At 33.5% G+C, this 13,642-nt stretch overlaps 1 protein-coding gene across 1 annotated transcript in view; it reads right to left on the reverse strand.

Moving 5' to 3' along the window:
• LOC120983823 (receptor-type tyrosine-protein phosphatase beta-like) overlaps nucleotides 1-13,236 on the reverse strand; it is a gene marked incomplete at its 3' end in the record, with an annotated part of 37,135 nt that extends 23,899 nt beyond the window's left edge. Inside the window, exons 1-11 of the mRNA XM_040413238.1 lie at nucleotides 12,945-13,236; nucleotides 11,557-11,814; nucleotides 10,435-10,692; nucleotides 9,051-9,308; nucleotides 7,931-8,188; nucleotides 6,543-6,800; nucleotides 5,423-5,680; nucleotides 4,035-4,292; nucleotides 2,650-2,907; nucleotides 1,531-1,788; nucleotides 146-403 (exon numbers count right to left, since the gene is read on the reverse strand). Coding sequence (XP_040269172.1) covers nucleotides 146-403; nucleotides 1,531-1,788; nucleotides 2,650-2,907; nucleotides 4,035-4,292; nucleotides 5,423-5,680; nucleotides 6,543-6,800; nucleotides 7,931-8,188; nucleotides 9,051-9,308; nucleotides 10,435-10,692; nucleotides 11,557-11,814; nucleotides 12,945-13,236 — 2,872 coding nt within the window. The remainder of the gene's footprint in view (nucleotides 1-145; nucleotides 404-1,530; nucleotides 1,789-2,649; nucleotides 2,908-4,034; nucleotides 4,293-5,422; nucleotides 5,681-6,542; nucleotides 6,801-7,930; nucleotides 8,189-9,050; nucleotides 9,309-10,434; nucleotides 10,693-11,556; nucleotides 11,815-12,944) is intronic.
• Between the last annotated feature and the right edge of the window lie 406 nt (nucleotides 13,237-13,642).

The following is a 13,642-nucleotide window of genomic DNA, read 5'->3' on the forward strand; positions in this document are numbered from 1 at the left end:
AGGTTAAAAAAACCTTATCTTTAAACTTTGACTAACATTTTAGCTTCTAATATAGTAGTTTATGACGGCTGATTTAGCATGGGTACCCATCCTCTGAAAACACATACGGTAGAGTTTTGGCAATGTGAATATAAGAAATACTCACTTGTGTACACAAGCAGTTGTGAAATGTTTCCAGTGATATTATTTTCCCCAACAACTGCAGAGACCAGCAGTGTGTAATAATTTCCAGGTATCAGGCCGTCAATTGTATCAAAAGTTGTATTCACTGTCCTATTCAAGCTTGGTTCTCCCAGAATCTGGATTTCATAAAAACTTGCATTTCCATATGGTTTCCCCCACCTCAGAGATATGGACGTAGTGGAGATAATCCCTGCTGTCAAGTTCTTCACAACATCGGGTTCTATTATCAATAAAACATGGTATATTATTTCTAATACTGACATTTATATAGAAACTAACTTGGTGATAACATATTCTACCCACTAGTAAGAGGTCCATTGCTTAATAGCTTACAAAAAGGTTAGAAAAATATGAACTAAGAGATCAATTAAAACAAATTAGGCATTTTTTTAAATGGAAATCATGTATGATTTAATTGGTATTTGGCCATGTTTTCTTTTAGATATTGGGATTTAGTATTTACCTAAATCTGAAATCCTAACATGGCATACATAAATTAGAAGTTCATTCTTAAAACATCTCTACAATATAGTAGCATAGTGCTAAGATACGTATACACATGGCTGATGTTGGTAAATTAAACTAAAGAGCACTTGTCAAAACCTTTAATTTCCCTCTTTTTTTTTTTTTATTGATATTTTTTTGTCACAATCAAATTAGCATTTTAGCGATCCATGTCATTTTATTTATTAATTAATGCGTTGGCCAGTTTAGAAGACCCATTTTAAATAGAACATTGGAAAATTTGGGGTTAATTAAAGGAAGGGGAGGGGCTTCTGTTTAAGATACACCTTGGATAACCAGCAGTAGTAAAGAGAAATTTTTCATTTTAAGGAACTTTCCTTTTTAAACATTTTCAAATCATTAATTGATTTAAATGTGTACCATACCATGCTCAATTTTAGCAGTAGAGGCCCTAACATCAAACGAAACACTTACTGCAAGGTTTTCCCTACAAATAACATTGGATCCGAGGAAGTCATTCAGGGGCTTACTTTATGGTCAGTTTCGTTTCAAGGGAATCACCTTATAGGGAATGTCCAAACCTCAGAACCCATTAAAGATGTTATGAAAATGACAGTAACTATTACTTTCTGAAAATATAATCAAAATGTGATAATCATTTTTGTCTGCCCTTTTTTTTATCACTTTTGTATAAACGCTGTCACCAAAAAAACTAAATAGTCTGGAACTTTAGAGGTTAAAAAACATTATCTTCAAACTTTGACTAGCATTTCAGCTTTTAATTTAGTAGTTTACGACTGCTCATTCGCCGTGGGTACCCATCCTCTGAAAAAAAACACATATGGTAAGAGTATTGGCAATCTGAATATAAGAAATACTCACTTGTGTACACAAGCAGGTGTGAACTGTTTCCAGTGATATTATTTTCCCCAACAACTGCAGAGACCTGCAGTGTGTAATAATTTCCAGGTATCAGGCCGTCAATTGTATCAAAATTTGTATTTACTGTCCTATTCAAGCTTGGTTCTCCCAGAACCTGGATTTCATAAAAACTTGCATTTCCATATGGTTTCTCCCAGCTCAGAGATATGGATGTAGTGGTGATGATCCCTGCTGTCAAGTTCTTCACAACATCGGGTTCTATTATCAATAAAACATGGTATATTATTTCCATCACTGACATTTATATGGATAACCAGCAGTAGTAAATATGTTCACTTCTTTATTTTTCAAAGACACAGATTTTTTTTATGTAGCGTTGCAGGGATCATATTTGCAACAGTGATAAATGGAAGCATAGCCATTGTGCTGGTCACCATCAAATTAGCATTTCATCGGTCCCTGTAATTTTATTTACTAATGAATGTGTTGCCCAGTTTTAGAAGACCCATTTTAAAATGGAACATTGGAAAATTTTGGGTAATTAAGAGGGGACTTCTGTTAAAGATACCCCTTGGATAAAAAGCAATAGTAAAAAGAAACTATCTATTGGGAGGAACTATCCTTTTCAAACTTTTTCAAATGATTACTTGTTTAAAATGTGCACCATACTAAGATCAATTTCAGCAGTAGTGGCCCTGTTATCAAACTAAACACTTACTGACAGGTTTTCCCTACAGATAACATTAGATCCGACGATATATTCAGGGGCTTACTTTATGGTCAGTTTCGTTTTAAGGGACTATTCTCATAGGAAATGTCCAAAGCTCAGAACCCATTTCAATGCTATGAAAATGACAGTTATTTATCACTTTCTAAGAAATTAATTATAGTGTGACAATCAATATATCTGCACTTATTTTTGTCACTTTTGTATAAATGCTGTCGACGACAAAAAAAAATGTCGAAAATTGTAGAGGTTAAAAAAACCTTATCTTTAAACTTTGACTAACATTTTAGCTTCTAATATAGTAGTTTATGACGGCTGATTTAGCATGGGTACCCATCCTCTGAAAACACATACGGTAGAGTATTGGCAATGTGAATATAAGAAATACTCACTTGTGTACACAAGCAGTTGTGAAATGTTTCCAGTGATATTATTTTCCCCAACAACTGCAGAGACCAGCAGTGTGTAATAATTTCCAGGTATCAGGCCGTCAATTGTATCAAAAGTTGTATTCACTGTCCTATTCAAGCTTGGTTCTCCCAGAATCTGGATTTCATAAAAACTTGCATTTCCATATGGTTTCCCCCACCTCAGAGATATGGACGTAGTGGAGATGATCCCTGCTGTCAAGTTCTTCACAACATCGGGTTCTATTATCAATAAAACATGGTATATTATTTCTAATACTGACATTTATATAGAAACTAACTTGGTGATAACATATTCTACCCACTAGTAAGAGGTCCATTGCTTAATAGCTTACAAAAAGGTTAGAAAAATATGAACTAAGAGATCAATTAAAACAAATTAGGCATTTTTTTAAATGGAAATCATGTATGATTTAATTGGTATTTGGCCATGTTTTCTTTTAGATATTGGGATTTAGTATTTACCTAAATCTGAAATCCTAACATGGCATACATAAATTAGAAGTTCATTCTTAAAACATCTCTACAATATAGTAACATAGTGCTAAGATACGTATACACATGGCTGATGTTGGTAAATTAAACTAAAGAGCACTTGTCAAAACCTTTAATTTCCCTTATTTTTTTTAAAAAATTGATATTTTTTTGTCACAATCAAATTTGCATTTTAGCGATCCATGTCATTTTATTTATTAATTAATGCGTTGGCCAGTTTAGAAGACCCATTTTAAATAGAACATTGGAAAATTTGGGGTTAATTAAAGGAAGGGGAGGGGCTTCTGTTTAAGATACACCTTGGATAACCAGCAGTAGTAAAGAGAAATTTTTCATTTTAAGGAACTTTCCTTTTTAAACATTTTCAAATCATTAATTGATTTAAATGTGTACCATACCATGCTCAATTTTAGCAGTAGAGGCCCTAACATCAAACGAAACACTTACTGCAAGGTTTTCCCTACAAATAACATTGGATCCGAGGAAGTCATTCAGGGGCTTACTTCATGGTCAGTTTAGTTTCAAGGGAATCACCTTATAGGGAATGTCCAAACCTCAGAACCCATTAAAGATGTTATGAAAATGACAGTAACTATTACTTTCTGAAAATATAATCAAAATGTGACAACCATTTTTGTCTGCCCTTTTTTTTATCACTTTTGTATAAACGCTTTCACCAAAAAAACTAAATAGTCTGGAACTTTAGAGGTTAAAAACATTATCTTCAAACTTTGACTAGCATTTCAGCTTTTAATTTAGTAGTTTACGACTGCTCATTCACCGTGGGTACCCATCCTCTGAAAAAAAACACATATGGTAAGAGTATTGGCAATCTGAATATAAGAAATACTCACTTGTGTACACAAGCAGGTGTGAACTGTTTCCAGTGATATTATTTTCCCCAACAACTGCAGAGACCAGCAGTGTGTAATAATTTCCAGGTATCAGGCCGTCAATTGTATCAAAAGTTGTATTCACTGTCCTATTCAAGCTTGGTTCTCCCAGAATCTGGATTTCATAAAAACTTGCATTTCCATATGGTTTCCCCCACCTCAGAGATATGGACGTAGTGAAGATGATCCCTGCTGTCAAGTTCTTCACAACATCGGGTTCTATTATCAATAAAACATGGTATATTATTTCTAATACTGACATTTATATAGAAACTAACTTGGTGATAACATATTCTACCCACTAGTAAGAGGTCCATTGCTTAATAGCTTACAAAAAGAAGGTTAGAAAAATCTGAACTAAGAGATCAATTAAAACAAATTAGGCATTTTTTTAAATGGAAATCATGTATGATTTAATTGGTATTTGGCCATGTTTTCTTTTAGATATTGGGATTTAGTATTTACCTAAATCTAAAATCCTAACATGGCATACATAAATTAGAAGTTCATTCTTAAAACATCTCTACAATATAGTAGCATAGTGCTAAGATACGTATACACATGGCTGATGTTGGTAAATTAAACTAAAAAACACTTGTCAAAACCTTTAATTTCCCTCTTTTTTATTTTTTATTGATATTTTTTTGTCACAATCAAATTAGCATTTTAGCGATCCATGTCATTTTATTTATTAATTAATGCGTTGGCCAGTTTAGAAGACCCATTTTAAATAGAACATTGGAAAATTTGGGGTTAATTAAAGGAAGGGGAGGGGCTTCTGTTTAAGATACACCTTGGATAACCAGCAATAGTAAAGAGAAATTTTTCATTTTAAGGAACTTTCCTTTTTAAACATTTTCAAATCATTAATTGATTTAAATGTGTACCATACCATGCTCAATTTTAGCAGTAGAGGCCCTAACATCAAACGAAACACTTACTGCAAGGTTTTCCCTACAAATAACATTGGATCCGAGGAAGTCATTCAGGGGCTTACTTTATGGTCAGTTTCGTTTCAAGGGAATCACCTTATAGGGAATGTCCAAACCTCAGAACCCATTAAAGATGTTATGAAAATGACAGTAACTATTACTTTCTGAAAATATAATCAAAATGTGATAATCATTTTTGTCTGCCCTTTTTTTTATCACTTTTGTATAAATGCTGTCACCAAAAAAACTAAATAGTCTGGAACTTTAGAGGTTAAAAAACATTATCTTCAAACTTTGACTAGCATTTCAGCTTTTAATTTAGTAGTTTACGACTGCTCATTCACCGTGGGTACCCATCCTCTGAAAAAAAACACATATGATAAGAGTATTGGCAATCTGAATATAAGAAATACTCACTTGTGTACACAAGCAGGTGTGAACTGTGTCCAGTGATATTATTTTCCCCAACAACTGCAGAGACCAGCAGTGTGTAATAATTTCCAGGTATCAGGCCGTCAATTGTATCAAAATTTGTATTTACTGTCCTATTCAAGCTTGGTTCTCCCAGAATCTGGATTTCATAAAAACTTGCATTTCCATATGGTTTCTCCCAGCTCAGAGATATGGATGTAGTGGTGATGATCCCTGCTGTCAAGTTCTTCACAACATCGGGTTCTATTATCAATAAAACATGGTATATTATTTCCATCACTGACATTTACATGGATAACCAGCAGTAGTAAATATGTTCACTTCTTTATTTTTCAAAGACACTGATTTTTTTTTATGTAGCGTTGCAGGCATCATATTTGCAACAGTGATAAATGGAAGCATAGCCATTGTGCTGGTCACCATCAAATTAGCATTTCATCGGTCCCTGTAATTTTATTTACTAATGAATGTGTTGCCCAGTTTTAGAAGACCCATTTTAAAATGGAACATTGGAAAATTTGGGGTAATTAAGAGGGGACTTCTGTTAAAGATACCCCTTGGATAAAAAGCAATAGTAAAAAGAAACTATCTATTGGGAGGAACTATCCTTTTCAAACTTTTTCAAATGATTACTTGTTTAAAATGTGCACCATACTAAGATCAATTTCAGCAGTAGTGGCCCTGTTATCAAACTAAACACTTACTGACAGGTTTTCCCTACAGATAACATTAGATCCGACGATATATTCAGGGGCTTACTTTATGGTCAGTTTCGTTTTAAGGGACTATTCTCATAGGAAATGTCCAAAGCTCAGAACCCATTTCAATGCTATGAAAATGACAGTTATTTATCACTTTCTAAGAAATTAATTATAGTGTGACAATCAATATATCTGCACTTATTTTTGTCACTTTTGTATAAATGCTGTCGACGACAAAAAAAAATGTCGAAAATTGTAGAGGTTAAAAAAACCTTATCTTTAAACTTTGACTAACATTTTAGCTTCTAATATAGTAGTTTATGACGGCTGATTTAGCATGGGTACCCATCCTCTGAAAACACATACGGTAGAGTATTGGCAATGTGAATATAAGAAATACTCACTTGTGTACACAAGCAGTTGTGAAATGTTTCCAGTGATATTATTTTCCCCAACAACTGCAGAGACCAGCAGTGTGTAATAATTTCCAGGTATCAGGCCGTCAATTGTATCAAAAGTTGTATTCACTGTCCTATTCAAGCTTGGTTCTCCCAGAATCTGGATTTCATAAAAACTTGCATTTCCATATGGTTTCCCCCACCTCAGAGATATGGACATAGTGGAGATGATCCCTGCTGTCAAGTTCTTCACAACATCGGGTTCTATTATCAATAAAACATGGTATATTATTTCTAATACTGACATTTATATAGAAACTAACTTGGTGATAACATATTCTACCCACTAGTAAGAGGTCCATTGCTTAATAGCTTACAAAAAGAAGGTTAGAAAAATCTGAACTAAGAGATCAATTAAAACAAATTAGGCATTTTTTTAAATGGAAATCATGTATGATTTAATTGGTATTTGGCCATGTTTTCTTTTAGATATTGGGATTTAGTATTTACCTAAATCTAAAATCCTAACATGGCATACATAAATTAGAAGTTCATTCTTAAAACAGCTCTACAATATAGTAGCATAGTGCTAAGATACGTATACACATGGCTGATGTTGGTAAATTAAACTAAAGAGCACTTGTCAAAACCTTTAATTTCCCTCTTTTTTATTTTTTATTGATATTTTTTTGTCACAATCAAATTAGCATTTTAGCGATCCATGTCATTTTATTTATTAATTAATGCGTTGGCCAGTTTAGAAGACCCATTTTAAATAGAACATTGGAAAATTTGGGGTTAATTAAAGGAAGGGGAGGGGCTTCTGTTTAAGATACACCTTGGATAACCAGCAATAGTAAAGAGAAATTTTTCATTTTAAGGAACTTTCCTTTTTAAACATTTTCAAATCATTAATTGATTTAAATGTGTACCATACCATGCTCAATTTTAGCAGTAGAGGCCCTAACATCAAACGAAACACTTACTGCAAGGTTTTCCCTACAAATAACATTGGATCCGAGGAAGTCATTCAGGGGCTTACTTTATGGTCAGTTTCGTTTCAAGGGAATCACCTTATAGGGAATGTCCAAACCTCAGAACCCATTAAAGATGTTATGAAAATGACAGTAACTATTACTTTCTGAAAATATAATCAAAATGTGATAATCATTTTTGTCTGCCCTTTTTTTTATCACTTTTGTATAAACGCTGTCACCAAAAAAACTAAATAGTCTGGAACTTTAGAGGTTAAAAAACATTATCTTCAAACTTTGACTAGCATTTCAGCTTTTAATTTAGTAGTTTACGACTGCTCATTCACCGTGGGTACCCATCCTCTGAAAAAAAACACATATGGTAAGAGTATTGGCAATCTGAATATAAGAAATACTCACTTGTGTACACAAGCAGGTGTGAACTGTTTCCAGTGATATTATTTTCCCCAACAACTGCAGAGACCAGCAGTGTGTAATAATTTCCAGGTATCAGGCCGTCAATTGTATCAAAAGTTGTATTTACTGTCCTATTCAAGCTTGGTTCTCCCAGAATCTGGATTTCATAAAAACTTGCATTTCCATATGGTTTCTCCCAGCTCAGAGATATGGATGTAGTGGTGATGATCCCTGCTGTCAAGTTCTTCACAACATCGGGTTCTATTATCAATAAAACATGGTATATTATTTCCATCACTGACATTTATATGGATAACCAGCAGTAGTAAATATGTTCACTTCTTTATTTTTCAAAGACACAGATTTTTTTTTATGTAGCGTTGCAGGGATCATATTTGCAACAGTGATAAATGGAAGCATAGCCATTGTGCTGGTCACCATCAAATTAGCATTTCATCGGTCCCTGTAATTTTATTTACTAATGAATGTGTTGCCCAGTTTTAGAAGACCCATTTTAAAATGGAACATTGGAAAATTTGGGGTAATTAAGAGGGGACTTCTGTTAAAGATACCCCTTCGATAAAAAGCAATAGTAAAAAGAAACTATCTATTGGGAGGAACTATCCTTTTCAAACTTTTTCGAATGATTACTTGTTTAAAATGTGCATTATACTAAGATCAATTTCAGCAGTAGTGGCCCTGTTATCAAACTAAACACTTACTGACAGGTTTTCCCTACAGATAACATTAGATCCGACGATATATTCAGGGGCTTACTTTATGTTCAGTTTCGTTTAAAGTGACTATTCTCATAGGAAATGTCCAAAGCTCAGAACCCATTTCAATGCTATGAAAATGACAGTTATTTATCACTTTCTAAGAAATTAATTATAGTGTGACAATCAATATATCTGCACTTATTTTTGTCACTTTTGTATAAATGCTGTCGACGACAAAAAAAAATGTCGAAAATTGTAGAGGTTAAAAAAACCTTATCTTTAAACTTTGACTAACATTTTAGCTTCTAATATAGTAGTTTATGACGGCTGATTTAGCATGGGTACCCATCCTCTGAAAACACATACGGTAGAGTATTGGCCATGTGAATATAAGAAATACTCACTTGTGTACACAAGCAGTTGTGAAATGTTTCCAGTGATATTATTTTCCCCAACAACTGCAGAGACCAGCAGTGTGTAATAATTTCCAGCTATCAGGCCGTCAATTGTAACAAAAGTTGTATTCACTGTCCTATACAAGCTTGGTTCTCCCAGAATCTGGATTTCATAAAAACTTGCATTTCCATATGGTTTCCCCCACCTCAGAGATATGGACGTAGTGGAGATGATCCCTGCTGTCAAGTTCTTCACAACATCGGGTTCTATTATCAATAAAACATGGTATATTATTTCTAATACTGACATTTATATAGAAACTAACTTGGTGATAACATATTCTACCCACTAGTAAGAGGTCCATTGCTTAATAGCTTACAAAAAGGTTAGAAAAATTTGAACTAAGATCAATTAAAACAAATTAGGCATTTTTTTAAATGGAAATCATGTATGATTTAATTGGTATTTGGCCATGTTTTCTTTTAGATATTGGGATTTAGTATTTACCTAAATCTGAAATCCTAACATGGCATACATAAATTAGAAGTTCATTCTTAAAACATCTCTACAATATAGTAGCATAGTGCTAAGATACGTATACACATGGCTGATGTTGGTAAATTAAACTAAAGAGCACTTGTCAAAACCTTTAATTTCCCTTATTTTTTTTTAAAAATTGATATTTTTTTGTCACAATCAAATTGGCATTTTAGCGATCCATGTCATTTTATTTATTAATTAATGCGTTGGCCAGTTTAGAAGACCCATTTTAAATAGAACATTGGAAAATTTGGGGTTAATTAAAGGAAGGGGAGGGGCTTCTGTTTAAGATACACCTTGGATAACCAGCAGTAGTAAAGAGAAATTTTTCATTTTAAGGAACTTTCCTTTTTAAACATTTTCAAATCATTAATTGATTTAAATGTGTACCATACCATGCTCAATTTTAGCAGTAGAGGCCCTAACATCAAACGAAACACTTACTGCAAGGTTTTCCCTACAAATAACATTGGATCCGAGGAAGTCATTCAGGGGCTTACTTTATGGTCAGTTTCGTTTCAAGGGAATCACCTTATAGGGAATGTCCAAACCTCAGAACCCATTAAAGATGTTATGAAAATGACAGTAACTATTACTTTCTGAAAATATAATCAAAATGTGACAACCATTTTTGTCTGCCCTTTTTTTTATCACTTTTGTATAAACGCTGTCACCAAAAAAACTAAATAGTCTGGAACTTTAGAGGTTAAAAAACATTATCTTCAAACTTTGACTAGCATTTCAGCTTTTAATTTAGTAATTTACGACTGCTCATTCACCGTGGGTACCCATCCTCTGAAAAAAAACACATATGGTAAGAGTATTGGCAATCTAAATATAAGAAATACTCACTTGTGTACACAAGCAGGTGTGAACTGTTTCCAGTGATATTATTTTCCCCAACAACTGCAGAGACCAGCAGTGTGTAATAATTTCCAGGTATCAGGCCGTCAATTGTATCAAAAGTTGTATTCACTGTCCTATTCAAGCTTGGTTCTCCCAGAATCTGGATTTCATAAAAACTTGCATTTCCATATGGTTTCTCCCAGCTCAGAGATATGGATGTAGTGGTGATGATCCCTGCTGTCAAGTTCTTCACAACATCGGGTTCTATTATCAATAAAACATGGTATATTATTTCCATCACTGACATTTATATGGATAACCAGCAATAGTAAATATGTTCACTTCTTTATTTTTCAAAGACACTGATTTTTTTTTATGTAGCGTTGCAGGGATCATATTTGCAACAGTGATAAATGGAAGCATAGCCATTGTGCTGGTCACCATCAAATTAGCATTTCATCGGTCCCTGTAATTTTATTTACTAATGAATGTGTTGCCCAGTTTTAGAAGACCCATTTTAAAATGGAACATTGGAAAATTTGGGGGTAATTAAGAGGGGACTTCTGTTAAAGATACCCCTCGGATAAAAAGCAATAGTAAAAAGAAACTATCTATTGGGAGGAACTATCCTTTTCAAACTTTTTCGAATGATTACTTGTTTAAAATGTGCACCATACTAAGATCAATTTCAGCAGTAGTGGCCCTGTTATCAAACTAAACACTTACTGACAGGTTTTCCCTACAGATAACATTAGATCCGACAGATATATTCAGGGGCTTACTTTATGGTCAGTTTCGTTTTAAGGGACTATTCTCATATGAAATGTCCAACGCTCAGAACCCATTTCAATGCTATGAAAATGACAGTTATTTATCACTTTCTAAGAAATTAATTATAGTGTGACAATCAATATATCTGCACTTATTTTTGTCACTTTTGTATAAATGCTGTCGACGACAAAAAAAAATGTCGAAAATTGGAGAGGTTAAATAAACCTTATCTTTAAACTTTGACTAACATTTAAGCTTCTAATATAGTAGTTTATGACGGCTGATTTAGCATGGGTACCCATCCTCTGAAAACACATACGGTAGAGTATTGGCAATGTGAATATAAGAAATACTCACTTGTGTACACAAGCAGTTGTGAAATGTTTCCAGTGATATTATTTTCCCCAACAACTGCAGAGACCAGCAGTGTGTAATAATTTCCAGGTATCAGGCCGTCAATTGTATCAAAAGTTGTATTCACTGTCCTATTCAAGCTTGGTTCTCCCAGAATCTGGATTTCATAAAAACTTGCATTTCCATATGGTTTCCCCCACCTCAGAGATATGGACGTAGTGGATATGATCCCTGCTGTCAAGTTCTTCACAACATCGGGTTCTATTATCAATAAAACATGGTATATTATTTCTAATACTGACATTTATATAGAAACTAACTTGGTGATAACATATTCTACCCACTAGTAAGAGGTCTATTGCTTAATAGCTTACAAAAAGAAGGTTAGAAAAATCTGAACTAAGAGATCAATTAAAACTAATTTAGGCATTTTTTTAATGGAAATCATGTATGATTTAATTGGTATTTGGCCATGTTTTCTTTTAGATATTGGGATTTAGTATTTACCTAAATCTGAAATCCTAACATGGCATACATAAATTAGAAGTTCATTCTTAAAACATCTCTACAATATAGTAGCATAGTGCTAAGATACGTATACACATGGCTGATGTTGGTAAATTAAACTAAAGAGCACTTGTCAAAACCTTTAATTTCACTTTTTTTTTTTGAAAAATTGTTTTTTTTTTTGTCACAATCAAATTAGCATTTTAGCGATCCTTGTCATTTTATTTATTAATTAATGCATTGGCCAGTTTAGAAGACCCATTTTAAATAGAACATTGGAAAATTTGGGGTTAATTAAAGGAAGGGGAGGGGCTTCTGTTTAAGATACACTTGGATAACCAGCAGTAGTAAAGAGAAATTTTTCATTTTAAGGAACTTTCCTTTTTAAATATTTTCAAATCATTAATTGATTTAAATGTGTACCATACCATGCTCAATTTTAGCAGTAGAGGCCCTAACATCAAACGAAACACTTACTGCAAGGTTTTCCCTACAAATAACATTGGATCCGAGGAAATCATTCAGGGGCTTACTTTATGGTCAGTTTTGTTTCAAGGGAATCACCTTATAGGGAATGTCCAAACCTCAGAACCCATTAAAGATGTTATGAAAATGACAGTAACTATTACTTTCTGAAAATATAATCAAAATGTGACAATCATTTTTGTCTGCCCTTTTTTTGTCACTTTAGTATAAACGCTGTCACAAAAAAAACTAAATAGTCTGGAACTTTAGAGGTTAAAAAACATTATCTTCAAACTTTGACTAGCATTTCAGCTTTTAATTTAGTAGTTTACGACTGCTCATTCACCGTTGGTACCCATCCTCTGAAAAAAAACACATATGGTAAGAGTATTGGCAATCTAAATATAAGAAATACTCACTTGTGTACACAAGCAGGTGTGAACTGTTTCCAGTGATATTATTTTCCCCAACAACTGCAGAGACCAGCAGTGTGTAATAATTTCCAGGTATCAGGCCGTCAATTGTATCAAAAGTTGTATTCACTGTCCTATTCAAGCTTGGTTCTCCCAGAATCTGGATTTCATAAAAACTTGCATTTCCATATGGTTTCTCCCAGCTCAGAGATATGGATGTAGTGGTGATGATCCCTGCTGTCAAGTTCTTCACAACATCGGGTTCTATTATCAATAAAACATGGTATATTATTTCCATCACTGACATTTATATGGATAACCAGCAGTAGTAAATATGTTCACTTCTTTATTTTTCAAAGACACTGATTTTTTTTTATGTAGCGTTGCAGGGATCATATTTGCAACAGTGATAAATGGAAGCATAGCCATTGTGCTGGTCACCATCAAATTAGCATTTCATCGGTCCCTGTAATTTTATTTACTAATGAATGTGTTGCCCAGTTTTAGAAGACCCATTTTAAAATGGAACATTGGAAAATTTGGGGTAATTAAGAGGGGACTTCTGTTAAAGATACCCCTTGGATAAAAAGCAATAGTAAAAAGAATCTATCTATTGGGAGGAACTATCCTTTTCAAACTTTTTCGAATGATTACTTGTTTAAAATGTGCACCATACTAAGATCAATTTCAGCAGTAGTGGCCCT

Source organism: Bufo bufo, unplaced genomic scaffold, assembly GCF_905171765.1.
Source record: "Bufo bufo unplaced genomic scaffold, aBufBuf1.1, whole genome shotgun sequence".
NCBI classification, from domain to species: domain Eukaryota; kingdom Metazoa; phylum Chordata; class Amphibia; order Anura; family Bufonidae; genus Bufo; species Bufo bufo.